This window comes from Mus caroli, unplaced genomic scaffold (genome assembly GCF_978045245.1).
Source record: "Mus caroli unplaced genomic scaffold, Mus_caroli_1 scaffold_11, whole genome shotgun sequence".
NCBI lineage: Eukaryota > Metazoa > Chordata > Mammalia > Rodentia > Muridae > Mus > Mus caroli.
This window is the reverse complement of record NW_028227266.1, coordinates 108,753,333-108,780,745: the sequence shown is the minus strand read 5'-3', so window position 1 is coordinate 108,780,745 and position 27,413 is coordinate 108,753,333. Positions and strand designations below refer to the sequence as shown.

Sequence of the window (27,413 nt, the reverse complement as noted above, 5' to 3'; positions counted from 1 at the left end):
CATGCTGGCTGAGAGCTCCAGTGTTTTAGGTGTTAATAGATCCCTATTTCCTTCAAAGGTCCTGTTGTCTACATAGAGCCTCAGTTGTCTTGGGTTTCCTTCTATTGTTTTTTGTTGCTTTAAACTTTCACTTCCTAAACATATTGGCTTATACCTGTAATAAGCCAGCACTTGAGAGCCTGAGGCAAAACAGGATTGCTACAAGTTTGGGGCAGTCTGGGCTTCATAATTAGCTGTAGTTTCCATAAATGAAAATATCAGCGAAGCTTAAGCTCCTCAACATTCCCTGCAGACCTGAGTTCAGTCCCTGGCACTCATGGTGGAAGGAGAACCATGAACATGCATACACACTAAAATTTAATAAAAATATAAATTAAATAAAAAGAAATATTTCTAAGTTAATAAACCTATATATATATATATATGTATACATATATACAGAGAGAGAGAGAGAGAGAGATGTGTGTGTATGTTTTTTTTTTTTTTTTTTTTTTGAGATAAGGTCTCACTCTGTAACTTTGCTTGGTCTGAACTCTGTATATAGACCCTGTACGAAGACCAGGATGTCCTGGAACTCAGAGATAGAGATATGCCTTCTTCCTCCTGAGGGCTGGGGTTAAATTCATGAGCCACCATGCCCAGTTATCTTCCAGGTTTTGCTGTCATGTGTTTCTGTTGCAATTAACTCTGCCATGATAGCAGAAAGGTAGCAATTGATATTCCATAAGCAAATTAGCATAGCTGTGCTCCACTCAGACTTCCTAATGGGGCTAAGATACACTTCAGGTTTAGTTTGACTTCAGCCCAGCGCTGAATAACTCAGGTGTGCTGGCACATCCTGAACTCCCTGCATTCAACAGGATCAGTAGTTTAAAGTCATCCTTGGCTAACTAGCACTAGCAAGTGCAAGGCAAGACTTGAGTAAAGGATACGATGTTTCAAATACCAACAGAGACCTTAGAGTAACAGCAGTGGCCTGGATTTGGTGTGCAGTCAATGGGTGCCAATACCTACTCTGAACACTTGGGAAGAGATTATAGAAACAGAAGCCTTCCAAAATCTTATCTGAAGAGCTTCCTTGACTTCACAGGAGTTGCTGGTATTTATGGAGTGAACAATCTGCTCAAGCCAATGCCAGCTCTTAGAACTCTTTATAACTGGTTTTTATTATTTTTCCACATTCTTGATATCCAGTTTTGTTTTGTTTTATCTGGGGCAGGGTTTCTCTGTGTAGCCTTGTTTATCCCAGAACTCAATCTATAAACCAGGCTGGCCTTAAATTTGGAGATCCACCTGCCTCTGCCTCCCAAGTGCTGGGATTAAAAGCCTGCACCATCCCTGCCTGTCATGAGCTTTCTTTTTAGGTTGTATTTGTTGTTGCTGTGTATAAATGTGTGTATAGTGTGTGTCTGGTACAGGTCAAAAGGCAGCTTTGTTGAGTCAGTTCTCTTCCTGGCATGTCTCTAGATTGTGGGAGCTAAACCCATGGTCTTATGCAGGTCAGTCACTTTGTCACTGACTGACAGCCACAGCTTTTTCTTAGTTTCAGAGACAAGGCTGACCGTGTACTCTCAGATCTTCCTGCCTCAGGCTATTAAGTACTGGTTTTCTTTTCTTTTTCTTAATATTAATATTTTGTTCCAGTTTATTCTCATAACTACTTTTATTATTATTTATTTATTTTTGGATTTTTAATTGGATTTTTTTATTTGTTTACATCTCAAATGTTATCCCCTTTCTCAGTTTCCCCTCTGCAGACCCCCGATCCCATTCCCCCTTACTCTGCTTCTGTGATGGTGATGGTGCTCCCCCCAACCCCCCACTCCTGCCTCACCGTCCTAGCATTCCTCTACACTGGGACATTGAGCCTTCACAGAACTAAGGGCCTTCCCTCTCTTTTCTTTTTCCTAGTGATTTATTTTAATTTTGTGTGCATTGGTGTTTTACCTGCATATGTCTGTGTGAGGATGTTAGATCCCCTTGGAACCGGAGTTACAACCAGGTGTGAGCCACCATGTGGGTGTTGGGAATTGAATCCGGGTCCTCTGAAAGGGCAGCCACTGCTCTTAACCACCCAGCCACTCTCCAGCCCCTTTGTTTTTTTGTTTGTTTGTTGTTTTTGTTTTTCCGAGACAGGGTTTCTCTGTGTAACCCTGGCTGTCCTGGAACTCATTTTGTAGATCAGGCTGGCCTCGAACTCAGAAATCCTCCTGCCTCTGCCTCCCAAGTGCTGGGATAAAAGGTGTGTGCCACCACCCCTAGCCCCTTTGTTTCTTTGTTTTGTTTTTAACATAAAATTTCAGGCATCTGTTTAAAATATGTTTTTTAAAAATAGAGAGAATGAAAAAAAAAAGAATAGAGAGAATGGCATAGCAGATGCCCATGTTCCTGTCATGGTGTTTAGACACTCAACAGTTCACAACAGCTTTTGCTCTGTGTATATTTTTACACTTGCTTTCTCTGGAAGCAAGGCCAAGAATCATGCAGGAACACACTTGTGCCTTGAATTCATCCACCTGGCTCTGCACATATATGCAGGCAAAACAGCCATACACACCATTGTGGCTGACCGAGCAGAGCATTGTTGAGGGGTCTTGACGGGCACAGGCTGCTTTCTAGGTGAGGGTCTTTTCTCTAGACTTGTTTCCTTCAGCTCTGAAACAACACAGTTCTCACTTATCCTTCACCACTGTTATGCCCACCCTGACTTGGTAAATGACTTCATCCTTGGGATGAAAATTGGGCTATTTATAGTCTTTGAGAACCATTTTTTTTTTTTTTTTTTTGGTTTTTCGAGACAGGGTTTCTCTGTGTAGCCCTGGCTGTCCTGGAACTCACTTTGTAGACCAGGCTGGCCTCGAACTCAGAAATCCGCCTGCCTCTGCCTCCCGAGTGCTGGGATTAAAGGCGTGCGCCACCACGCCCGGCGAGAACCATTTTTTGAAACTGGTTAGACTTCTGTCTGACAAAGTAATGAGCCACACTGCCATATGCAAAGCCCTTGGGGAATCATGTGGTTTTGTTTTTGTTTTTGTTTTTTTTTAAGACAAGGTTTCTCTGTGCAGTCCTGGCTGGCCTAGAACTTGCTCTATACATCAGGCTGACCTGGAGGTTAGAGGTATTTAGCCACTGTCTGGCTTATTTGTGTGGATGTTTGGCCTTCATATTTGTCTGTCCACCATGTGCATGGTGGCTCATGTAGGCAGGTGGTGGTTGTGTATGTCTTTAATCCCAGGACTTGGGTGGTAGAGGCAGGTGGATCTCTGTGGGCCTAAGGCCAGCATGGTCTACAGAGTGAGTTCTAGGACAGCCAGGGCTATACCTGTCTCAAAAATAAAGGAACAAAAAAAGACAGAGGCGCATGTTGGCCTCAACTTTTTATTTTCTATTACCAGAGATGACCTTGAACTCCCAATCCTCCTTACTCCATTTCCCAGTGTGGGATTCATGGACATGCTCCCACATACAGTACTGATGGTCAAATCTTGTGGACATGATTATGGAGGCTGGGCAAGCACTATGATCTAAACTCCATCCCCAGATCTGTTTTTTGTGGTGTTTTGTTTGTTTGTTTTAGTTTTTGATTCAGTGTATAACCCACGTTAGCCTGGAACTTCCATGGAGACCAGGCTAGACTTGGACATGAAGCAGTCCTGCTTCTGCATCTGAGTGCTAGTTACAGGCAGATCTCACCACACATTTGGTTTTCCAAGACACAGTTTTTCTGTCCTTGGCAGTCCTCACACATACAGAAATCTACCTCCCTCTGCCTCCCAAAGGCCGGGACTAAAGGTTTGCACCACCACAACCAGCTTAGTAACATGTTTTATTTTATTATTTATTTATTTATTTATTTGGGTTTTTTTGAGACAGGGTTTCTCTGTGTAGCCCTGGCTGTCCTGGAACTCACTCTGTAGACCTGGCTGGCCTCGAACTCAGAAATTCACCTGCCTCTGACTCCCAAGTGTTGGGATTAAATGTACAAACACCATGCTGAGCAGTGATGTGTTTTAATGAGCTCTCCAGGGGATTATTCAAGTCATGGCTAGAATGAAACACATTTCTTCTTCCCAATTTACACAACTTAAACTGCCAACCACCCAGCAAAGCTTTCTCCCAAGGTTCTGAGACGTTGATGTCCACTCTCAACATAGTCACTGCTTTCAGATCTAATTTCATTCCCAGCCCTCCCAAGTCCTCAGAAGCCTTAAGAGACAGAAGAAGAATAAAATATAGGCACAGTATTTGGAAGTAGAATTGCAGTCTTCACCCAAGTGAGGAAGGACAGGTCTCCACTCTCAACTGTGGAGTCGGCTCAGTTTCTTGGCACAGTGCCCAAAAGTAGGTGCTTTCTCCCTGACTCCAGTCCAGGGATTAAAATCAGTTTATATTTAAGAGGTCTTCTCTATTCTAGAGTCTTCACCAGGGTTACCTATAGGAGATGGGTGCCCTGCTTAGCACTGTATCAACAACCAAGTCAGGCGTTACAAAGCAGCCTGTAAGGAATTTACTATGTGTAGGACTTGGAGGGAACTTGGCTTGGTTTTTTGAATGGACGTTGAGCAAATACCTAGCGCTATTTTCTAAAATCATCCTATTCCCTTTCCTGGTTGAGATCCAGATGCCTAGTCTGTGGTTTGGATTTCCAGGTGAGGAGGCTTAGGCTGTGGTATGCATCCTAGCTGTATCCTAGCTTCCTTGCTCTCAGGTCGGCATCGAGTCCCCCCGGCCAGCAGAGGGCGTACGGTAATGCTGCCAGTTGCTGAGCCCTCGAAGGTACTGTCGCGGTCTGGGGCCGCAGGGACTGGTGGGATCGCGATGGCGGCTGCCAGACGGCTCATGGCGCTGGCTGCCGGCGTCTCTCCACGCCTCCGGCCGCCGGATCCCCTTGTCGCTACAGGGCGACAAGGATGTTCGCGCGGCTTCTCATCAAGCTTTGTCCGCCCTGATGGCACTCAGGAAGCTACCGAGGTCGAATCAGAGGTGGCCCCTAGCGAGCCTGGGGAGGGTGACGGAAGCGTGGTGAACGGTGAGGATAGTGAAGCTGAGATTTGACTGCGATGTCCTTGACTAGGGAAGACAAGCAAGGGGTGCCGGACAGCGCCCGGTCAAGGCTTTATTCTGGGAAGTTTAAACTTTTTACATCTGTGAGTCTCTGCCTTGCTGTTAGAAAGCCTGGTGTGTCTGGTGTGTCCACCTAGAACCCAGCACACCTGCATGTAGATGGATGGGGGCGAGGCGGGGGGTGGGGGCTGGGGGAGAATCACTTAAATATCCTACTTCTGCCAGGTTGAGTGGCATTGAGGGTTAGCTCTGACATCATGATTAGTGCATCATTGCCATTAAGATAGGTGGAGTGAGCTCGCTGGCCTTTCTTTACCCGTCTTGAAGATCTCGGGGTGTGGTGTCTGTGCATATCTACTTAGCATAGGGCTGCAGGATGGGTTCAACTCTCCTTGAGTCTGCTTAGGAACTGTTTAGTAACTACTTGGTTCTTACATGATTTATAACACAGCGTTTAGGAGAGTGGTCCAGGCAGGACCCTCCTATTGTGCTAGTTGACACAGAAATCTGTTCCAGATAAATATCCCAAACTAGATAACCAGGTTATTCCAGAGTTTTGGAGGAATATTTTCAAAATTTAGCACTGGTGAAGTGGGTCCTCTGGTAAAAGCGCTTGCATACAAGTCTGGTAGATAATAAACTCAAGTTCCAACCCCTGATCATAGTGGAGGGAGAGAATAGGTCTGCCAGGGCTAACCTCTGACCTCACGTACATGTGTACACACATATTAATAAGATAATTTTTTTTTTAAAATTAGGGTCTCACTCTATAACCCTGGCTGGCCTGAAACTCACAGAGATTCACATGTCTCTGTCTCCCAAGTGATGGGATTAAAAGTTAACACCTGCTCAGCAATAAATGAACTTTTAAAAAGACATAAGCCGGGCAGTGGTGGCGCACGCCTTTTTCCCAGCACTTGGGAGGCAGAGGCAGGCGGATTTCTGAGTTCGAGGCCAGCCTGGTCTACAGAGTGAGATCCAGGACAGCCAAGATCTACACAGAGAAACCCTGTCTTGAAAAAACCAAAAAAAAAAAAAAAAACCAAAAAAGAAAACCAAAAAACAAATAAAAAGACATAAGAATTAAATACAGATCCTATCTGAACATGGCTGGCATTCTTAGGTTCCCATTGAAGAATACTCTATCCACTGCTAGGTGAAAATTTCTCAAATGATTATGATGAACCAAGTACAAGGTACTCTAGATCAATTCCACTGTGGAGTAACATAAGCTTAATGTAATGCCACACACTGACAGTGGCAAATGAGAAGACTTCTGAAGCCTTCTCTCTAAAGATTCCTGACTCTGTGAATGGGCACTTCATTTTGTTTTGAGCGGGGCCATATTGCCTCTTTGTGGTCCAACTAAGCCCTTGTCTGGCAGTAGCTACTGCTAGAAGAGATATCGCAGACATTTTTGTTTAGAGGTTAATGTAGAGAATAAGTGGAAGGGAAGGGATGGCCTCCTGGTATCTGATGCCCCTTTCCGGTATGTCAGGGAGATAGGCGGGTTGGCTCATGCTTTGTCTTGGCTGGGAGCCTTTCTGTGGGCTTTAGAGAGGACTTATGCAGAGGGTGGGGTTACTTGAGAGTGGAGGCATGGTCTTCAGCAGCTGGATCTCATCCTGCTCTGCAAGGGGCCTGTCCTCCTAACTCTGTGAACTGCTTAGGAGGGCCTTGATCTCTCCTGGATAGATGTGGAAGATACTTTTGGGTTTGTTTGTTTGTTTGTATTTGTTGTTGCTGCTGTTTTTCAGACAGGGTTTCTCTGTATAGCCTTGGCTGTTCTGGAACTCACTCTGTAGACCAGGCTGGCCTTCAACTCAGAGATCTGCCTGCCTCTGTCTTCTGGGTGCTGGAATAAAAGGTGTGCGTAACCACCACTTGGCGTTTAGTTTGTTTTTTGAATACCCTCTTTTAGACATCAGACTCACGGAGTTTATTGACTAACCAACCCTTTTCCAAGGACTCCTAACTCCATTGAGTGCTTGGGGGTCCTGAGGCAACATCTTCAGCCCAGAGTGACTTAGATTGATACACACACACACACACACACACACACACACCTACCTACCTTATGGAGTTTTGAAAGAAAAAGAATTGTAATTATTCATTCTTATTTTCTTAGCTTCTAGGGACCTATTAAAAGAGTTTCCACAGCCTAAAAACCTTCTCAACAGCGTGATTGGAAGAGCCCTTGGCATCTCACATGCAAAAGACAAGTTAGTCTATGTGCACACGAATGGACCGAAGAAAAAGGTAAGTATTGATGGCTTAGTGAAACACTGGTTTGACTCACAGAAAACTGGCTACTCTTCCCTTTCAGGGTTTTTGTTTGTTTTTGTTTTTGTTTTTTTTTTTAAAGATTTATTTATTTTATTTATATGTGTACACTGTAGCTGTCTTCAGACACACCAGAAGAGGGCATCAGATCCCATTACAGATGATTGTGAGCCACCACGTGGTTGCTGGGAATTGAACTCAGGACCTCTGGAAGAGCAATCAGTGCTCTTAACCACTGAGCCATCTCTCCAACCCCCCAGGGTTTTAGCTTTTGTTTTTGTTTTCTAAAGAGGCCAAAAAATTCTGTTTTGTTTTGTTTTATCTGTTTTTGTTCTTCTAGACAGGGTGTCTTTATTCCTGGGTGTCCTGGAATTCATTTTGGAGACCAGCCTGGTCTTGAACTCAGATCTGCTTGCCCCTGCCTCCTGAGTGCTGAGATCAAAGGCATCTGGCACTGATCATTTGCTTTTTGTGGAGATAAGGTTTTGTGTAGACTAGGTTGGCTTAGAACTCTGTAACAGGATCTGGCCTTGGATTGCTGGTTTTCCTGCCTCCACTTCCCAGATCCTGAAGGTATTCTATACACATGAAAAATGACTTACAGATGTGTGCCACTGTACACTCAGAAGAGAATCTCAAAATACAATTCAGTTTGAAGAATCAACCAGTACTCTCTATGCTTCGTTCAGGAGGAGCAAGCACAGCAGGTGGGGGAAGGAGTACTCATCTTGTCTAAGAGGGCCTTGCAGTACTTTGTGGTTTTGGTTCTTTAACAAGGGATGCAGGAAAGAAGTGACAGTGACGATTCCTGCTCCATGTGTAGAGCCTAGACCTCACAGAAGCATTCAGGAAGCTATTCTGAGTGACGGTTCTTTTTGGTTGGTTGGTTGCTTTGAGATAGGGTTTCGCTGTTTATCCCTGGCTGTCCAGAAAATGACTATGTAGACCAGGCTGGCCTTGAACTCAATAGATCCACCTGGGTCTTCCTACAGATTGCTGGCATTAAAAGTGTGTGTGTCATCACACCCAGTTTGTTTTGTTTGTTTTTTGTTTTTGTTTTGTTTTTTAAAAGATTTATTTATGTCATGTATGTGAGTTTCTTCAGACACACCAGAAGAGGGCATTGGATCCCCATTATAGATGGTTGTGAGCCACCAGGTGGTTGCTGGGAAATGAATTCAGGACCTCCGGAAGAGCAGTCTCTTAACTGCTGAGCCATCTCTTTAGCCCAGCTTGTTTGTTTTTGATCCAGGGCCTTATACATTCCCAACCTGTCCTGGAACTTACTTTGTAACGTGATCTTCTGGATTACAGGTGTTGGCTACCATTCCCAGTTCTTTATTTGCTTTTTTCACTTTCCCAGAAAGTCACCCTGCACATAAAGTGGCCCAAGAGCGTGGAGGTGGAAGGCTATGGCAGCAAGAAGATTGATGCTGAGCGTCAGGCTGCAGCAGCAGCCTGCCAACTCTTCAAGGTGAGGCTCCTCTGTTGAAGGCCCACAGGCCTGGGAGACTTATCCCTTGCTCTCTGTTGAAGTAGTTTTGCATCCAGGGACATTTTGTGATCTTGATGCAAGGTTCAGGCATTCAACTGAACTGAGCCCTTCCTATTTCCTATTTGTGTATGTGTGCTAGCTGTGTGTCATCTAGGGGTCCTTTACAGGTGTCACTCCTGAAAAGTTGTCTACATTGTTTTTCTGTTTGTTTGCTTCTTTGAGACAAGGTCTCACTCTGTAGCTTGGCTGGCCAAGAACTACTGATGTATAGACCAAGCTCGCCAGCCTTAGCTGACACGGAGAGTCACTTGCTTATGCTTTTTGAGTGCTTGGACTAAAGGTGTGCCTCATCACACCTGGCCTGGTTGGCTGCCTAGCATGTCCCATGATCCACCTGTCTGCCTCCCCAGCCCTGGGATTATAAGTGTACACCACCACTAGCTGGAGTTTTACATCAGAGTTGGGGATTGAATTCAGCTCTTCCATGTTTATTTGGCAAGCTGTTTACTGACAGAGCTATCTGACTTCCTGGCCTATGTTTTATTGTAAAATTAAAAAAAGCAAAAACCCCCAAACAACAACAACTTTTTTCCTCAGATGTGGTCTCTCTGTGCCCTGGCTTGTCTGCAATTCACTACTGTTGGGCAAGCTGTGTGCCTGTGTGCCTGCGGGACTGCTGAGACTTTAATTCTGAATGGTAGGATTAAACGTGTGGCCATGGACGGGCGCACGCAGGCGGATTTCTGAGTTCCAGACCAGCCGGGTCTACAGAGTGAGTGCCAGGACAGCCAGGACTATACAGAGAAACCCTGCCTCAAAAAACAAAAAACAAAACAAACAAACAAACAAACAAAAAAGGTGTGGCCACCATCACTGGTTCAAGAGAAAAAAATTTTTAATTTTTTTTTTTAAAAGATTATTTGTTTATTTTATATATATGAGTGCACTATAGTTGTCTTCAGACACACCAGAAGAGGGCATCAGATCACATTGCAGATGGTTGTGAGCCACCATGTGGTTGCTGGGAGTTGAACTCAGGACCTCTGGAAGAGCAGACAGTGCTCTTAACCACCTAGCTATCTCTCCAGCCCCCAAGAGAGAAATTTTTAAAGATATTTATTTTGTGTGTATTGCTAACATACATGGATGACACATTTGTGCCTGGTGCTCTTTTGAAGGTCAGGAAAGGGCAAAGTGATTAAAGATATGTGACACCCTATACCCTGCGATCATTTGATTATAACAACTTTGTATTTAAGATAGAAAGTATAATTTCTCTGACTTCATATTTTTTAAGATTATTTTGGCTGGGGTGCTGGAGAAATGGCGCAGCAGTTAAGAGCACTGACTGCTCTTCCGGAAGCCCTGAGTTCAAATCAAAAAAAAAAAAAAGATTATTTTGGCTGTTGGGAGCTTTTGTGTATTTTGCGAGTTTTCGAGCTTTTGTTGTTTTGTTTGATAGTTTCTTTGTGGCTTTGGCAGGGATTCCATTGAGTGTGTTTCCGTTCTATATTTATTATCTTCTCCTTCTCTATATTTATATTCTATCTCCTTAGGATAAACATCTTAACCCTGGTATATTATTTATTTTGTAACTGTTAAAATTTGTATTTTTTTTTTTTTTTTTTTTTTTTTTTTGGTTTTTCGAGACAGGGTTTCTCTGTGTATAGCCCTGGCTGTCCTGGAACTCACTTTGTAGACCAGGCTGGCCTCGAACTCAGAAATCCGCCTGCCTCTGCCTCCCAAGTGCTGGGATTAAAGGCATGCACCACCATGCCCAGCTAAATTTGTATTTTTTCGTTTTGTTTTTTTTTTGTTTGTTTTGCTGTGCTGAAGAATGAACCCAGGGCACATGCTCGGCCAGCTTTCTGTCATTAACTACTTTTGTGTACCTCTTTTCTTTCTTCCTTTCTTCCTTTTTTTTTCCTTTTTTTAAAGATTTTTAAACTTTTTTGTGTGTTTATATGGGTGTTTCCCTTTGTGTGTGTGTATGTGGTACTTACAGAGGTCAGCAGAGGGTGACACATTCCTTGAGAGTGGAGTCATCTAGATGTTTGCGACAATCCATGTGGGTGCTGAGAACTGACCCCTGATCTTCTAGAAGAGCGTCCAGTGCTGAGCAGCCACTGAGCTGGTGCTCCTACACCTGTACATTTAAGCATATGTACGTGTGTGGGAGTCAGTGTGTTCAGGTGAATATAGTGCCTAAGAAACAAGCTTCAGGTCTTTAGCTGTTGTGAGGGAAGGAAGGCCCCCTGTGCAAGCAGCACCCTCTCCAATAGGCCGGACTGTCTCTGCAGCCTACTTCTTGATTTCTTTGTTGACTACATTACTGCAGTAAACACACCCATGCAACTTAGTTTCTGTTGACTTTTAAATCCATACTGAATATTTTACAGACGGTTTTCAAAACATTTTAGATTATTTTGTAGTATATTTCTAACAGGTTTTTTTTTGTTTTTTGTTTTTTGGTTTTTTTTTTTAAGATCTATGTATTATATGTGAGTTTAACAGGGTTCTTGTGTTAGGAATGGTATCGATTTGACACCGTGGACCACTCATTTCCTAATTGCTCTGTTATTGTGGCTTTGCAGATCACTGTGTGCTGTTACCTTATGCTCCTCTGCTTCTTTGGTTTTTTGTTTGTTTTGTTTTTCCAGACAGGGTTTCTCTGTGTGGCCCTGGCTGTCCTGGAACTCACTCTGTAGACCAGGCTGGCCTCGAACTCAGAGATCCACCTGCCTCTGCCTCCTGAGACTTGGGACTAATGTGTGAGCCACCATTGCCTCCTTGGTTTTTTGTTCGATTTTTTGTTTTTTTTATTTTATTGGCTTTTGTTTTGTTTTGTTATTTGTCTGTTGCTTTGGTTGTTTTGTTCTTGCTGGTCTCAAACTATGGAACCCAGCTGGGCCTTGAACTTTTATCTCTTTAAGTGAGTGCTATGTCTGCACAAGTGAGCAACTGTGCTGGGGGCCTCTGTCGCTGTTTCATTTGTGAAGATATGTAGTGAATTAGCTTATTTCATTTCTCACTTTTGTTTTACTGAGACCAAGTCATGCAGATCAGGCTATTTATAACTTCAAGTGGTCTTCCTGCCTTGGCCTGGGAGACATAGGATTTTAGACATTTGCCCCCATATCTAGCAGATCTAGACATTTCTAAAATCTTTTCTCCTCCCCTTTCTTCTGTCTCCTCTCTCTCTCTCTTTCCTTCCTTCCTTCCTTCCTTCCTTCCTTCCTTCCTTCCTTCCTTCCTTCTTTCTTTCAAACTACTGAGGAGAGAGGAATGTCTTTTTTTTTTTTTTTAAAGATTTATTTTATTATGTGAGTACACTGAAGCTGTACAGATGGTTGTGAGCCTTCATGTGATTGTTGGGGATTGAATTTTTAGCACCTCTGCTTGCTCTGGTCAACCCCACTCTCACTCAGGCCTGCTTGCTTAGTCTCTGCTTGCTCTGGCCCAAAGATTTATTTATTATTATGTATAAGTACACTGTAGCTGACTTCAGACTCACCAGAGGAGGGCGTCAGATCTCATTAAGAGTGGTTATGAGCCACCATGTGGTTGTTGGGATTTGAACCTTGGGAAGAACAGTCAGTGCTCTTACCCGTTGAGCCAGCCCCCTTTCTACTCTTTCTTTCTGTTACGGTTTTTGAGATGGTTTCACTGTATAGGCAAAGCTGGCCTGGATCACAAGATTCTTCTCTTTCAGCTTCCATTGCTGAGATAATAGGGGTGCACCATCATGCCTGGATTCAAGTGGATTTTTATTCCCATTTCTGGCCAAGGCTGAAGAACGTATAGCAGAGCCCAACACAAGCTGACTGAGGTGTAATGATGCTATGATCCTAACAGTTTTCTCTACCCAACAGGGCTGGGGTCTGCTGGGACCACGGAATGAACTGTTTGATGCAGCTAAATACCGAGTGCTAGCTGATCGTTTTGGGTCTCCAGCTGACAGCTGGTGGCGCCCAGAACCCACCATGCCTCCAACTTCCTGGCGGCAGCTGAATCCTGAGAACATTCGGCCAGGGGGTCCTGCAGGACTATCCCGATCCTTAGGCCGAGAGGAAGAGGAAGATGAGGAGGAAGAGCTAGAAGAGGGGACCATTGATGTGACAGAGTTTCTGTCTATGACCCAGCAAGACTCCCACAACCCACTCAGGGACTCAAGGTACTGCTGTTACAGGGGACACTGGACACATCTTGACATAGGATTGACCTTCTCTGAGCCTCTTTTAATTGTCATATCTTGTTGCTCACTGTGTCTCCCCATATGAGGGATGGGATGAGATAGTATACTACTGTCTTGGGCTGTGGCTGGGCTCCTGCAGACTGGGCATGAACCTTCTTTCCAATTCACACAGTGATCCCTTTGCTTACTCTTTCCCTCTGCTTGCTTCCCTCTGGGGAAGCTGGGGGAGTGTGGGCTGTGTGACTGAAGAGGCAGTAGAGCCTGGCCCCATCATTTCATGCCTCCTACCTACCTGTTACATCAGCACTATGTCCCAACCTTGAAGGCCCAGAGAACTTGCCTAGGAAGACAGAACTTTTTTTTTTTTTTTTTTTTTTTTTTTTTTAATCTCAACTGTTTGTCCTCGTAGGGGGGGCTCCTTTGAAATGACAGATGATGACAGTGCTATTAGAGCTCTGACCCAGTTTCCACTTCCCAAGAACCTTCTGGCCAAAGTGATTCAGATTGCAACATCCTCCTCCACAGCTAAGGTGAGTTGGCTGTCCTGAAAGTGAACCTGAGCAGCCCACTTGTTTGTGCCCATCTCTCTCAAGGCTAAGCAGGACAGAAGCCTTGTTGTGGGGCAGGGCAGAGGGTATCTGTCTCAACTCCAACTTAGGCCACCTAGAAGGATATAGGATCCCTGATGGACAGAAAGGATAAGGCAGCAGGGCCAGAACAGACGTGAAAACAGCCACACCAGGTGTAGGCTGGGCACTGCTGATTGGAGACCCTGCTCTGGGAGCCAGTGGTGGGTTAGGAAGTAGGAGAGAGTAGGAGTGGGTGCCTGAATCCTGCACTGTAAGTGACATCACTGATGCCACAGCAGGGCTCTCAGGAGGACTGATGAAGAGGTATAAAGCCTTCACTCTGTCAGGACATGCCTGGGATTTGACTGTTTCAGACTTTTCTGAAAGTGCTAATTGGATGAGGGTTAGGAAGACAGGTTGGAGCATTGCATGAACCCCTCTACTACTACAGAGATTGAGAAGCAAGCTCAGAACTAGGGTCACACAGGGTCATTGGTGAAGGAGATAAAGCAGAAGAACAAAGGGGAAGTCGCAGTCCAGAACCATGTGTGCTTGTGCCCAGTCTGGGGCTCTTTGGTGCTGTAGAGATCATGCTTAAGTACATCTCTGGGTTCCTTGAAGTGCTTAGATTACCTAACAATCTCTTTCCATCCCCTGCCTTTTGTAACTTCCTACTTATCTTCCATGTAGAATCTCATGCAGTTCCATACTGTGGGTACCAAGACCAAGCTGGCTACACTCACTCTGCTCTGGCCCTGTCCCATGACCTTTGTCGCCAAAGGGCGACGCAAAGCTGAGGCTGAGAATAAGGCAGCAGCCTTGGCTTGCAAGAAACTGAAGGTAAGCCCCTTTGTCTATGACAGATTGGTCTACTTTTCTAGGTAGTAAAACCCACCAGGCCTCTTGGAGTGTTTGTACCCAGGTAGGAAAGGAGCTGGTGGCCCATCCTTGCTTGTATTTCTCAATGCTGTTCTGATATCTGCTTTCCCAGTCTCTGCACAGTGACTGTGCCTGGAAGCTTAGCCTTATCAATACTTGGCCTAGGTGCCCAGAGAGATCCTGTTCACCATGGTGGCCAATAGAATAACCTGATGTGCAGCTAGAATGAAAACTGAGGAAGGGACATTAAGTCATGGCAGTATGTCCTTCATCTGGCAAGTTGTGCACCTCCCACCTCTTTTTAAAACATTTTCATTTTTAAACATTTATTTATTTAATGAATATGAGTACATTGTAGCTATGTTCAGACACACCAGAAGAGTTTATCAGATCCCATTACAGATGGTTGTGAGCCACCATGTGGTTGCTGGGATTTGAACTCAGGACCTCTGGAAGAACAGTTAATGCTCTTAACCACTGAGTCATCTCTCCAGCCCTATAACTTTTTCTTATTGTGTCCACCATGGCACACATGTGGAGAAATATGCAGGAGTAAGGTCTCTCCTTCTACCGTATGGATCACAGCAATCTGAGCACATCTGGTTTAGGAGCATAGACTGAGCTATAACGAATCCTTCTACAGAGCCTTGGCCTTGTGGACAGGAACAATGAGCCGCTTACCCATGCCATGTACAACCTGGCCTCCCTGCGTGAGTTGGGTGAGACCCAGCGCCGGCCATGTACCATCCAGGTGCCTGAGCCCATCCTTCGCAAGATAGAGGCCTTCCTGAGTCATGTAAGTGTCCTATCTTCCATCCCACTGTCTCCCTCTTCAGACTGAAGGCAGTTTCTGCCTACAACAGGCTTAGGAAAATCCTTTTTCCTTACTGAGCAGGGAGTCTTATTCCCCTAACTCTAAGTCCCCTTAGTCATGCCTACGAGGGTGTCAGGGCAGTCACAGCCCAAGTTCTCTGCTCTGTGAGTTGGGCCCTAACCATATGACTCAGGTGAATCCTTTGGAGGGGCTGACTGCATGGAGGAGGACCATGCTTTTTGTCATTTTACTTGCTTCTTCATCTTCTAGTACCCGGTGGACAGTTCATGGATTTCCCCAGAACTCCGACTGCAGAGTGATGACATCTTGCCCTTAGGCAAGGACTCAGGGCCCTTGAGTGACCCTATCACAGGCAAGCCATACATGCCCCTGTCAGAAGCAGAGGAGGTGCGCCTAAGCCAGAGCCTGCTAGAGCTGTGGCGGAGGAGAGGGCCAATCTGGCAGGAGGCCCCTCAGCTACCTGTGGACCCTCATCGGGACACTATCCTCAGTGCCATTGAACAACACCCAGTGGTAGTCATCTCTGGGGACACAGGCTGTGGGAAGACCACACGTATCCCTCAGCTGCTATTGGAGCGCTATGTGACTGAGGGTCGAGGTGCCCGCTGCAATGTGATCATCACACAACCTCGCCGGATCTCAGCTGTGTCTGTGGCACAGCGGGTCAGCCATGAACTGGGCCCCTCCTTGCGTCGGAATGTGGGCTTCCAGGTACGCTTGGAAAGTAAGCCCCCAGCCCGAGGTGGGGCGCTGCTCTTCTGCACTGTGGGTATCCTGCTTCGGAAGCTGCAGAGCAACCCCAGCCTGGAGGGTGTGAGCCATGTCATTGTGGATGAGGTCCATGAGCGGGATGTGAACACAGACTTCCTGCTGATTCTGCTCAAGGGCCTGCAGCGGCTCAACCCAGCCTTACGGTTGGTGCTCATGAGTGCTACAGGAGATAATGAGCGCTTTTCCCGATACTTTGGGGGCTGCCCTGTTATCAAGGTACCTGGCTTCATGTATCCCGTCAAGGAACACTACCTGGAGGACATCTTGGCCAAGCTGGGTAAACATCAGTACCCACACCGGCATCGGCACCATGAGGTGAGGGACACCACCCCAGGGTCTGGAGCTTTCCTTTGGATTCCCTCCTCCCTATCCTCATGATAGGTCATTTTCTTCTTCCCAAGCCTGTCTCCTGGATAAAAAGTGGGGAATAACATGCCTTTGTGTGTGACAAGTGTGGGCTAGGGTTTACATACTTAGCTTACCCTCACTGTGTTCCTGTGTGTGACTCCTTACCCCATGACTGTGAGTGGCCTTTCTTCCCCTACTCCAGTCTGAAGATGAATGTGCACTTGATTTGGACCTTGTGACTGACCTGGTTCTGCATATCGATGCCCGTGGGGACCCAGGTGGGTGCTTCCTCCCAATTCTCAGCTACTCCCTTTCCCCACTAGCTGGACCAACCAGCTCATGGCTGCAGGGTCCCTTTACAGGTGGGATCCTGTGCTTTCTACCTGGCTGGCAAGAAATCAAAGGAGTGCAACAACGGCTCCAGGAGGCCCTGGGCATGCATGAAAGCAAGTACCTCATCTTACCAGGTGAGTGTCTGGGTATGCACGCAGCAATGTTGAGTCTTGCTCTCTGTGGTAGGGAGTGACCCGGCCTATACTCCAGTGGGCCTGGTTTCTTTGACCATTTGGGCTTCAGTTGGATCAGGGTCAGGGTTGGGTGAACGAGCGATCCAGATTCTTGCCCTGCCCTCAATGTGGGACTCTTCTGGCTGAACAGTGCGTGAAGCCCTTTTGTATCTTGCTATCCACCAGTGCACTCCAATATCCCCATGATGGACCAGAAGGCCATATTCCAACAGCCTCCACTTGGGGTACGCAAGATTGTATTGGCCACCAACATTGCAGAAACCTCCATCACAGTTAACGACATTGTGCATGTTGTGGACAGCGGTCTGCACAAGGAGGAACGCTATGACCTGAAGACCAAGGTAGCGCCTCTCTCTTGGGCCCAACTAACCCACCAGTTCTGAGGTTGCCTCTAGTCCCAATCTACTGTAGAGAGTCTTTTTGTGTGAGGGCCACCTATATGGGAATTGTTCCTCTTGAGGGGTGATGAGGGTGATTGGAGACATGGGTAGACAAAGACTGTAGCACATGTAGGTTTCCTGCCTTCCCCTAGGTATCCTGCCTGGAGACTGTGTGGGTGTCGAGAGCAAATGTGATTCAGCGCCGGGGCAGGGCTGGCCGCTGCCAGTCAGGTTTTGCCTACCACTTGTTCCCGAGGAGCCGGCTGGAGAAAATGGTTCCTTTCCAAGTGCCAGAGATCCTGCGCACACCTCTTGAGAACCTGGTGCTGCAAGCCAAAATCCATATGCCTGAGAAGACGGTGCGGCAGAGGCAGGGCTAGGGAGGGGCTGGCTCCTGGACAAGACAGGTAGGACACAGGCATGAGAGAGCATGGTTCTTTTTGCTCTAGGCAGTGGAGTTCCTCTCTAAGGCTGTGGACAGTCCAAATATCAAGGCAGTGGATGAGGCCGTGATCCTGCTCCAGGAGATTGGTAAATGGAGGCTAGGAATGGTTGGGCTGTGGCATAGCTTGTGGGAGGGACTGACAGCTGAGCTGTTGCAGGGGTGCTGGACCAGCGGGAGTACCTGACTACCTTGGGACAGCGCCTGGCCCACATCTCTACTGACCCCCGACTGGCCAAGGCCATAGTGTTGGCTGCCATCTTCCGTTGCCTGCACCCACTGCTGGTGGTTGTTTCCTGTCTTACCCGGGACCCCTTCAGCAGCAGTTTGCAGAACCGGGCAGAAGTAGACAAGGTTAGACTCAGTGCTTCCTATGGCCCTCTTGCTGTCTATTCACACCTCACCTGTTGTCTTGCGATGGACTCTAGTCACTCTGCTGACCCCTCTACAACATTCTTCTCTCCCAGGTGAAGGCATTGCTGAGCCATGACAGTGGCAGTGACCACTTGGCCTTCGTGCGGGCTGTAGCTGGCTGGGAGGAGGTACTGCGCTGGCAGGACCGTACCTCCAGGGAAAACTACCTGGAAGAAAACCTTCTGTATGCCCCCAGCTTGCGCTTCATCCACGGTCAGCCTGGCCCCCAAGAGCGCCTCCTGAGCACTACCCCCACTTCCCCCAGAGCTCCCATCCCAGTCCTGAGGCAGGGTCTCTGTTCACACTGCACTTTGCCTCCCCAGGGCTCATCAAGCAGTTCTCAGAGAACATTTATGAGGCTTTCCTAGTGGGGAAGCCCTCTGACTGCACACTGCCCTCTGCTCAGTGCAATGAGTACAGCGAGGAAGAGGAGCTGGTGAAGGGTGTGCTGATGGCTGGCCTCTACCCCAACCTCATCCAGGTGCTTCCTCTAGGGTCAGGTTCTCACCAGGTCCAACCCTAGCTCTCTCCAACCCTAGCACCTTGCTCATATTTCTTTTTTGTCCCTTTAGGTGAGACAAGGTAAGGTTACTCGGCAAGGCAAGTTCAAACCCAACAGTGTCACTTACAGGACCAAATCTGGCAACATCTTGCTGCATAAGTCAACCATTAACAGGTGGGTGGCAACCAGGGTTACATACAGAGGGACCCAGAGAATGACCAGATGTGTAGCTTCACACAGCATTTTGTTCCCCAGGGAGGCTACCCGGTTACGGAGCCGATGGCTGACATATTTCATGGCCGTCAAGTCCAATGGTAGCGTCTTTGTTCGAGATTCCTCCCAGGTGCACCCACTAGCTGTGTTGCTCCTAACAGATGGGGACGTGCACATCCGAGGTGGGTACCCCTCCCACCATTCCAAGGGGTACTCATGGCCCCACGGCATGACCCAACATAGCCTGTATTTCTCCTCCTCCAGACGATGGGCGTCGGGCCACCATCTCATTGAGTGACAGTGACCTGCTTCGGCTGGAAGGTGATTCACGAACTGTGCGGTTGCTAAGGGAGTTTCGTCGAGCCCTAGGACGGATGGTGGAGCGGAGCCTCCGCAGCGAGCTAGCTGCACTTCCTCTTAGTGTGCAGCAGGAACATGGGCAGCTGCTTGCACTGCTGGCAGAGTTGCTTCGAGGACCTTGTGGCAGCTTTGATGTGCGCAAGACAGCTGATGACTGAGCCTCTCTTCCGCTGGGGCTATGTACAGAGTGCAAATGTTTATTTAAAATAAAGTTATATTTATCCCTTGTGAGTGCTGCTGTCCTCCCAAGGGCTCCTCTCAGGACTCTGGGCTCTTTGTACAGAGTTGGCAGTGGCCCAAGTCCTACAGGCAGATGGGGCTTAAAACCTCCATCCTCAAGAGAGAGCCACCAGAGCAGCCAACACATTCCAACTGTCTGGTCAAGCCCAACATTGTCACAGATGCTTCTAATGAGACCCACAGCACAGACCGTGTCCTAATGGGTATGAATAGCAAGAGGCAAAGAGCACTGTTCTAGGCAGCCTTGATTTGTGTACATCCTGCCAGGAACTCCGGGCATTGGTTTTGCCCTGGCCACAGCCATAATGCAAGTGGGGGGAGGAGCTGAAGGGGATAAGGACTAAGAGGACAGAAGCAACATAACATGGTGGGATGTCAGGCAGCTTTATTGTTTAAATCAGTACAACAATTACAGACATGGGTAATGGCTAAGCCATGAGCAAACTATAAAATACAGAAGGATCTTATTCCCAAACATTTTGAAGTATGCACATCACATGGCCTGTGGTCCCAAGCTGCTAGACCAGCCTTCTCAGGTTCTCTGGCTCTTGGGATCCTTCCAGGGAGCTACCTACAGAGCTTGGGCTACCTTCCTTTCTCTAATCCTTGGCCAATGGACTTGTTTGTTGTCAATTTCCTTAGCATCTTCAAGGCCCCAAGATCAACATCAAGGAAGGTAGCAAGTACCTGTATGCGCTCAGCCATCGCTACCCTGGTCCCCACTGCGTCCCTCCCAGCTCCATGGGCCACTATTGCTGCAAAATACAGACAATGCAGGCTCCAAGCTTAGTTCTGACAGCTTGGGAAGAAAGCCACTCCCCAGCTCAGGCAGTCTTTTTTCCACAGGTCCCAGCAATTCTTTGTATGTGCTTCGAGAGCTGGGGATTCAGTGTCAAGATTATCACAAAGTAACTGCTACCTCATAAATGGAGAAGACCTTCAAGCCCAGGGATACCTTCCCTTGGCAGAAAGAGTAAAGACCTCTACCTCTTCAAACTGTACCCAAGCAAAGGCAGAGTCTGTTAGGAGGAGGGCCAAGGGGACCAAGTCTGGGCCAGCCTCCTGAGAGGCAAATCTGCCCAGCAGAAAATGCCCTATCAGAGGAGCCCTTAGACACTCCCAGGCCATTTCAATACAAACTTAGGTTTGAATCCTTTATTAGAAACCATGCAAACTTTAATACAAAAAATACAAGTGCAATAAGAATCTTGTGTTGATAAAATTCCCGGGATTTTCTCAACATTGCAGCCATCCCATCCATGAGCAGACCACGCTGGGATGGCTGCACCACCATGGCTCCACCTCTCCAGTCACACCAGAAGACTGGATGGCCTCAGTCTCATGCATTTTAGTTTTAAATTTTCACACCTGATTCCCCACTGTTCACAAGCGCTCTGGACATCTCAGGCTCCCCTAGATATGAGGATTTGGGTGCTACGGCCTGCAGGTACAGGCCAGCGATTTTGACCTTCATTTCTGTTTCTCCAGCCCTGGTTTTGTATCACACATTAATCACCGGATTCCCAGGGAATGAGATAGATGCCAAAACCAGCCTCTTGGTTAGAAAAGCAGCATACACACAATACCAACACAATCAGCCACACTGACCCACCCTAGCGTCTGACTTCACTTCTTCCCACAGGGCCCAAGCTGCCCAGAGTAGGGCAACCCCCAACAATATCTGACAGCCTCCTCAGTGGAGACTCGGGATCTCCTTCCCCACGTCCCTCACCACCTACTGAGAACTCTCATTTAGACATGGCTTCAACCTGCAAACTACACCACCCGTTCATAAGTTATTGGGAGGGGAAAGAATAAAAAAGTGAGACAGCAGCTACTTAGGTACGATAAGTTGTGGGGACAAGGAGGACTGAACCTTGACTAACTTGAGGCGGGGCAGCAAAAGGGCCTGGTACCAGCTACATGGTGGCTTCCACCGTGGGGTCAAGGAGTGGTGAGGTTCCAGGGATTCAGTCGGTGCTGGTCTCCACTGGAGTTCACCTTTACCAGTCCCTCCAGGTTGAGCCAGGGAAGAGAGGGAGGGTTTGTCAGTTTCTTTTGGGTTTGGTCCAAAAAAACCAAACAATCAAGGCTGGAATCCAGCTCCTCACCCGTAGATCCCACAGAGATCCCACTGGACTACCATCCCCGCCCCACTTTCTCCATGGTGCAGTGGTGCAGTGGTGAGATAGCGAAGTTGGAGTTGGCCCAGAAAGGGGTGGAAGGAGGTGTAATGGCAGCGAGTGGGGCTGCTGCTGCCCTGAGCAAGCGAGGCAGGAGGGAGGGAGGCCTAAAGGGGCTGCCCAGCACCCAAGAGCTTACAAGTCTAGTAGACAGCCCGGGAAAAGGAGCCCAGGACTCGAGACCCCAAGCTTGGGCCACCAGGGAAGTGGGGAGGCCGGGAGACAATGTCAGCCCCATGGTCGGTGCGGGCCCTGGCATTTGCCCGGAACGTCAGCCTGTAGGTCTCAATCTGCAGTGACACGTGAGGAGGGATGGGAGAGGGTAACAAGGGGGGAGACAAGAGAGGGAACACAGGGGAGATGGAAGACGAGACCAGAATGTCATCATTAGATGCCTGGAAGATAAAAGGTTACTTTGTTAAAATTTAGGCCATACTCCAGTCATAAAACAAAGGAGCTTCAATTTTCAGCCAGTGACAGGGCCCCTGGCTGGCCCTTAGGCCAAGCCCAGCCACTTACTTGTCTCCTGGATCTGGCTGTCCAAGGTCTGGGGCTCCCTTTGGTCACCACCCCCTGACAGGGTGGTGTGGCCACTGAGGCCACTGGCTGAAGTAGGGGCGCCAGCGTCAGGCGCAGCCTCAGGGATGACTGGCTCCTCCCCAGCGGGGGGGCCTGGACTCGGAAGGGCCTCACTGCCACCGCCCTCAGTCTACAATGAAACAGTGGGGGAGACAGTGAAGGGTCAGTTGGGGAGGGAGTGGAATGGGGTGATGGCGGTGAGTTTCCTGTATAGCCTTCCCACCCTGCACAGCCCCCAGCAACCCAGCTCTATATCTGGTCTTTGCTTCTCTTCCCCCAACACTGACTCATTAGCCCAACACTGAGCTGCTGGGCTAATGCCACTCTTGGGAATCTCATTATGGAACTCTGTGACTCTCACCAAGATTGATACCAAATTAAAAATAGCTACAACAACAGTAACTCTAAAGAGCATACAGCAGAGGTCTACACTTGGCTGGAAAGTAGAGGTGCCCCTTGCCAGGCACACTCATTGCTTTGGAAGGGCTCTTGGTAACTAAGTAGGCTCCCCGCCTGCTCATCTGTGAGGTAAGGTCCCCTCACGGTAGAGCATCTTTTATGTGGACATCATTCTAGAGCCTGTGGACAGAGGAAGCAAAATAAGGTATTCAAAAAGGCGTGATTCAGGAACACTACAGGAAAACCTGGTGGAGCTCAACAGAAGGACATTGGATCTGCAGCATGGGTCAAGCATAAAACAACAGTGGGAGCTTTTATGAGCTATACTCATGTCCTGGAAAACCCACCAGGCAAGAGTAGAGACAGACATAGATGAAGTGAAAAAAGACAGTAATACAAAACTTGGCATAGAAAATCTGAGTGTGAATCTTTTTTTTTTTTTTTTTTTTGATACAGGGTTTCTCTGTGTAGCCCTGGCTGTCCTGGAACTCACTCTGTAGACCAGGCTGGCCTCGAACTCAGAAATCCACCTGCCTCTGCCTCCCTGAGTGTGAATCTTAAGCTGCAATCACTTCCTGATGTCATGAACAAGACACCAAATCTGAAATGTCCCTTTTAGACAAGACTGAAGGATGATATTCTCAAGTCCCAGTAAGAGCAAAGAGCCCGAAAATGGTCTCTGAAGTGGAGTCAGCCCTGGAACCAGAGGACAGGACAGGAAAGGGGCAGAATGGCCAGCACAGTGAGCAGGCACAGAGGGAAAGTCCCTGATCACTTTCCCTGAAAATCAGCAGCAGCTTCATGCCTGGGAGTCTGTAAACTGCAACCTGCATGGGCCTCCCCGGCTGCCCCGACACAGAGTAAAGGATAAATGGAGTCTTGGCACACAAAAGGTCTCACAGTACTGTGGAAAGAGGTGGAAGGGAAGAGGAGGGAGGAGGAGGAGGAGGAGGAAAGAAGAGAGGGAGCAAAGAGGAGAGGCCCAGCCAATGTCAGATATGGAAGAGGTTCGCCTGTACTCTCACGCTCTTCCAGAGTCTGGGCAGGACAGCCCCAGCAGCCCCTCCCTAGCAGCTGAAACTGATAGTCAAGGAATTGCAAGGCCCAGCTTGCTTGTCATTTGTGTTCCAACCTACATTCCCTCAGAAATGGATGGGATGGGCCCAATGAGGCAGGTCACAGCTCTCGGGGGCAGATTCTGCCACAAGCTGAGGTGGCTGGGGCTCTTTGCCTCCCTTTGGACTAACAGTGGAAATGGAGACAGCAATGGCACGAAGAACATGTGACTCCTGAAGTAACTGAGGGGCGGTGACAGGCCCACTAAGCCCCACTCCAACTGTAAGGGAGACACACTACTCTAGCTGCGTACTGGTGGCTCACTCACTACCTTCACGGCACCTCCTGCAGGCAAGTGGCCCACGTTATCAAGGGATCCCACTTTGGCTTGGGCCTTCTCCTTGAAGTTCAACTTCTGACTTTCAATCTTGACATCTCCTCCACCTGGAACAAAGGGTAGCAGAATACACCTGTGAGCCAAGTCAGAAGTCTAGAGAGGAATGGCCACAGATGGCTGTAGTCCCTTCTAAAAACAAGGAAAGTAAACAGCTCAAGGGTGGTTCAGAGGACAGGAGAGGCAGTGAAAATACCTATCTTGAAGGGAAAGCTGCTGCCCTCGAACCACTGCTTGCCTAGCCTGCACTGGCTCCTGGCTCCTGGCTCCCGGGGTGTCCCTAACTCTCCTAAGTGCCCCACCAGACACTTAGTGAATGACGGGGATGGGCTACAGACACTGAATGCTTGAGCCACACACTGAGAAGGAAGAGTGAGACAGTGAGCATGCTCACAAGTGTGAGTTGGAAAAAGGCAGACAGGATCCAGTGCTCCCTGGCTGGGGAAAAAAATGAAGGACACCTGAACACAGGAGCAAAGATGGGGGAATGCTGATAGACCTAGCTCAGGAAAAGTGTGGCCTGGGCAGGAACGACCCTCTTACCCACCTGTTCTCAGCCCAGTCCTCACAAACTCACCAGGTTTCCTCACTGTAGAGCTCTCCCTAGCAAAACCAGTCCTTAACTCAGTGCCACTAGGGTAAGAGCTATCTCATATAAAAGGAGAATGGGATAAACACTTACTTATGGACCACAGTGTGTTTTTGGTCCTTCAAAAAAAGAGTACACTCTACATTAGACCTCACAGTCCCAATACTTAGGAGGCTGAGTAGGAGGGCTGCTACAAGTTCAAAATTATCCTGGGCTAGAGTGAATTACAGGTTAGCCTGAGCAACACAGTGAGATGCTGCGTTCTCCCTCCCCCCACCAAAAAAAAAAAAAAAAAATCAAAACAAAACCAAGTAAGTAAAACAACCAACCTAGCCTGGAGCCACTGAGGAAAGGGAATGTTCTATGCCTTCCCCTTAACTGGCCTGGGGAGTGATCTTATGAGATACCAGCTCTGGCAGCTGGGCACCAGCACCTACAACAAGGTCTCACAGTGGCTTGTCTGCTCTGGACATGGAACGGAGAGCATGAGCCAAGGCAAGTACTCAGGCTCTTCTCAGAAGCCTCTGCAGGATGCTGCCAAGGATGCTGTCAGATGGAAACACCATGGCAACTTTGAGGAGGCCCTCGCAGACAACATTCCAAAAACCTTCCCTTCTCCTCTCAAGGCTGGCATTAAGGAGGCTCTGTTTGTGGCTGCATTTGTTGCTGGATCTGAAATGAGCCCACTCCTTCAGCACTAGCTCCGGGAATGTTAAAGTGGGAGGCTGGCCCTGGTCAACCAGCCAGTGCCTGGCACATAGCACACAAGATTGCCAGGGACCGGATGTAAAGATCATCAAGGAACAGCTTGTGAAGATGGACCTAACAAATTGTTCCTCCAACAGCAAAGCATCGCAGCACCTGGCCGCTACCCCTGGCAGCGTTGGAAACGCTGTGTTGTTTCCATCTGGGAGGAAAGCATCGCAGGAGTTTGATTCTTTCTTTCTCATGTGTGCAGTGTGCATTCATGTATGTATGCATGTGTGTGGTTCCACATGCTCCTGAGTGCAGGCCTGAGGTTAAATGTCAGATTTCTTTGCAGAGTCTCTTACCTGAACCTAGAACTCGTTTATTGGCTTGTCTCTGGGTATCCTGTCTCCACTGAAATCACAAGCTGACTACTATGCCCAGTGGACATTTATGTGGGATCCAAGGATCCAAAGTTGGGTCTTCATGTAGCACCTCTCTAGAAGTGGCTCCCAGTTGTGATGTCACGGAACTTCCCTGATGGAAGGCTACCCAGATGACCTTCAGAGTCTACCTGCTACACAGGAGTTTTCAGAACCTCAGGCAGAGCCACTCACCAGGCTTGTGCTTGATATTAGCTTTGGACCCACACTTGGAGGAGACCTTGGATATGTCCACTTTCTTGTTCTGAATTTGAACCTAAGCAGAAGAACAGAAAGCAAATATCCTCAGAGACAAGGCACAAAGGTCATGGGTTAGCTCCCTTGGTTACTCCCTTTTCAGCCTGTTCAAGGTCAAGGCCACCTCCTAAAGTGCTTTAAAGAGCCCATGATCTAGTGTGGCTCTTTACCTCTAATCTCATTCCCAGCTGCAGGTTTTCCTTTTCACCCCCCAGAGCTGCTTCACTGTGCAGGGTACAAACACCAATGTCAGGGCTCTCCTAAACTGCCTGTCTGGGTCCATCTCAAAAGCTTACCTATCAATCCTCACACAGAAAAAGCTAACACTTAGAGAATGTCCTCCCAGTGCTTGTCAAATGCACGCCCCAGGCCAGCCACACAGCCATGTGTGGTTTGGACTCATTTTTTCATGACACAGACTTCTTTCTTCTCCCGGGAAAATAGAATGCACAAAACGATCTGTACCACGCCTTAGACATTTACCCCATGGCTACCACTCAGCCCTGAGGTAGGATAAAGTTATCAAATTAATTCTTGGAACATTAAATCTTAGATGCATTTAATTGGTAGTGTTTGAATATTTTGCCTGAATGTTACATTTGTGTACCACTTGCATATCTGGAACTCAGAGGCCAGGAAGAATGAGATCTACTGACACTAGAGCTGCATAGCTCTGAGATTCATGTGGGCTCTGAGAATTAAACAACCACTGAGCCATCTCTGCAACCCCACTTGGTACATTTTAAACATACAAGTGATGCAGTAAGATAGCACTGCTCTCAGTTAGCAACACACATTGTTTTAAGACAAGCTCACCTTTGCTGATGTGTGCCTTAGCCTCTAGTGCTGGGATTACAGGCATCGATAGGGTGTGTGGTGATTTTTCACATTAGTTTTTACATGTGCTTTCCAGCTATGGAGGATATATACTTTACTGTGAGCACTAACTACCTCTTTTCAGGCAGTTAGAAGAGGAGCTCTTCAGGCGCAGTTCTCTGCAGACCTAGACCCTGTGCCCAGAAAGAAGTCTGTTCTGATCACACACAATTTTCTTTCTTCAGGCTTCCTGTAGGCTTTCATTTCTAGATGCCATGTCTGTTTAGAGGATACTGAGCAGACTGACCTGCCTGACAGGACCATGTATACCATGATGGCACATGGGTTTAACCCCAGCACTCCAGGAGGCAGAGGCAGCTATAGCTCCATGAACTCTGTGCCATTTTGTTTTCCTTTGAAAGATATAACTTATGGCTTTAAACACCCGGTCTAAGATAATTGTCCGGCTTCAGGGTCCACTTAATCCTGGGAACCTCAGAAAGTACATGTTCC

General features: G+C 47.7%; 2 protein-coding genes across 32 annotated transcripts in view; one reads left to right on the top strand and one right to left on the bottom strand.

The window, feature by feature from the left end:
- Dhx30 (DExH-box helicase 30) overlaps positions 1-19,508 on the top strand; it is a 30,479-nt gene extending 10,971 nt beyond the window's left edge. For 11 of the 12 annotated variants that reach the window (XM_021171606.3, XM_085828062.1, XM_021171605.3 and 8 more), the window contains 18 exons: positions 7,193-7,323; positions 8,711-8,821; positions 12,715-13,016; positions 13,447-13,567; positions 14,297-14,446; positions 15,129-15,281; positions 15,570-16,406; positions 16,642-16,717; positions 16,802-16,906; positions 17,132-17,307; positions 17,499-17,705; positions 17,796-17,877; positions 17,949-18,142; positions 18,256-18,415; positions 18,526-18,683; positions 18,775-18,878; positions 18,960-19,099; positions 19,182-19,508. In XM_021171606.3, coding sequence (XP_021027265.1) covers positions 7,193-7,323; positions 8,711-8,821; positions 12,715-13,016; positions 13,447-13,567; positions 14,297-14,446; positions 15,129-15,281; positions 15,570-16,406; positions 16,642-16,717; positions 16,802-16,906; positions 17,132-17,307; positions 17,499-17,705; positions 17,796-17,877; positions 17,949-18,142; positions 18,256-18,415; positions 18,526-18,683; positions 18,775-18,878; positions 18,960-19,099; positions 19,182-19,435 — 3,461 coding nt within the window. In that variant the 3' untranslated portion in view covers positions 19,436-19,508. Of the gene's footprint in view, positions 1-4,668; positions 5,030-7,192; positions 7,324-8,710; positions 8,822-12,714; positions 13,017-13,446; positions 13,568-14,296; positions 14,447-15,128; positions 15,282-15,569; positions 16,407-16,641; positions 16,718-16,801; positions 16,907-17,131; positions 17,308-17,498; positions 17,706-17,795; positions 17,878-17,948; positions 18,143-18,255; positions 18,416-18,525; positions 18,684-18,774; positions 18,879-18,959; positions 19,100-19,181 lie in introns of those variants that run through there. The other variant, XM_021171600.3, reaches the window with a different exon arrangement.
- Positions 19,509-19,879: 371 nt separating this feature from the next.
- Map4 (microtubule associated protein 4) overlaps positions 19,880-27,413 on the bottom strand; it is a 153,431-nt gene continuing 145,897 nt past the window's right edge. For 6 of the 20 annotated variants that reach the window (XM_085828053.1, XM_085828052.1, XM_085828054.1 and 3 more), the window contains 4 exons: positions 26,022-26,103; positions 24,066-24,178; positions 22,220-22,409; positions 19,880-22,095 (listed from right to left, as the gene is read on the bottom strand). In XM_085828053.1, coding sequence (XP_085684179.1) covers positions 22,088-22,095; positions 22,220-22,409; positions 24,066-24,178; positions 26,022-26,103 — 393 coding nt within the window. In that variant the 3' untranslated portion in view covers positions 19,880-22,087. Of the gene's footprint in view, positions 22,096-22,181; positions 22,410-24,062; positions 24,179-26,021; positions 26,104-27,413 lie in introns of those variants that run through there. The other 14 variants (XM_029481531.2, XM_085828058.1, XM_085828059.1 and 11 more) reach the window with 5 other exon arrangements.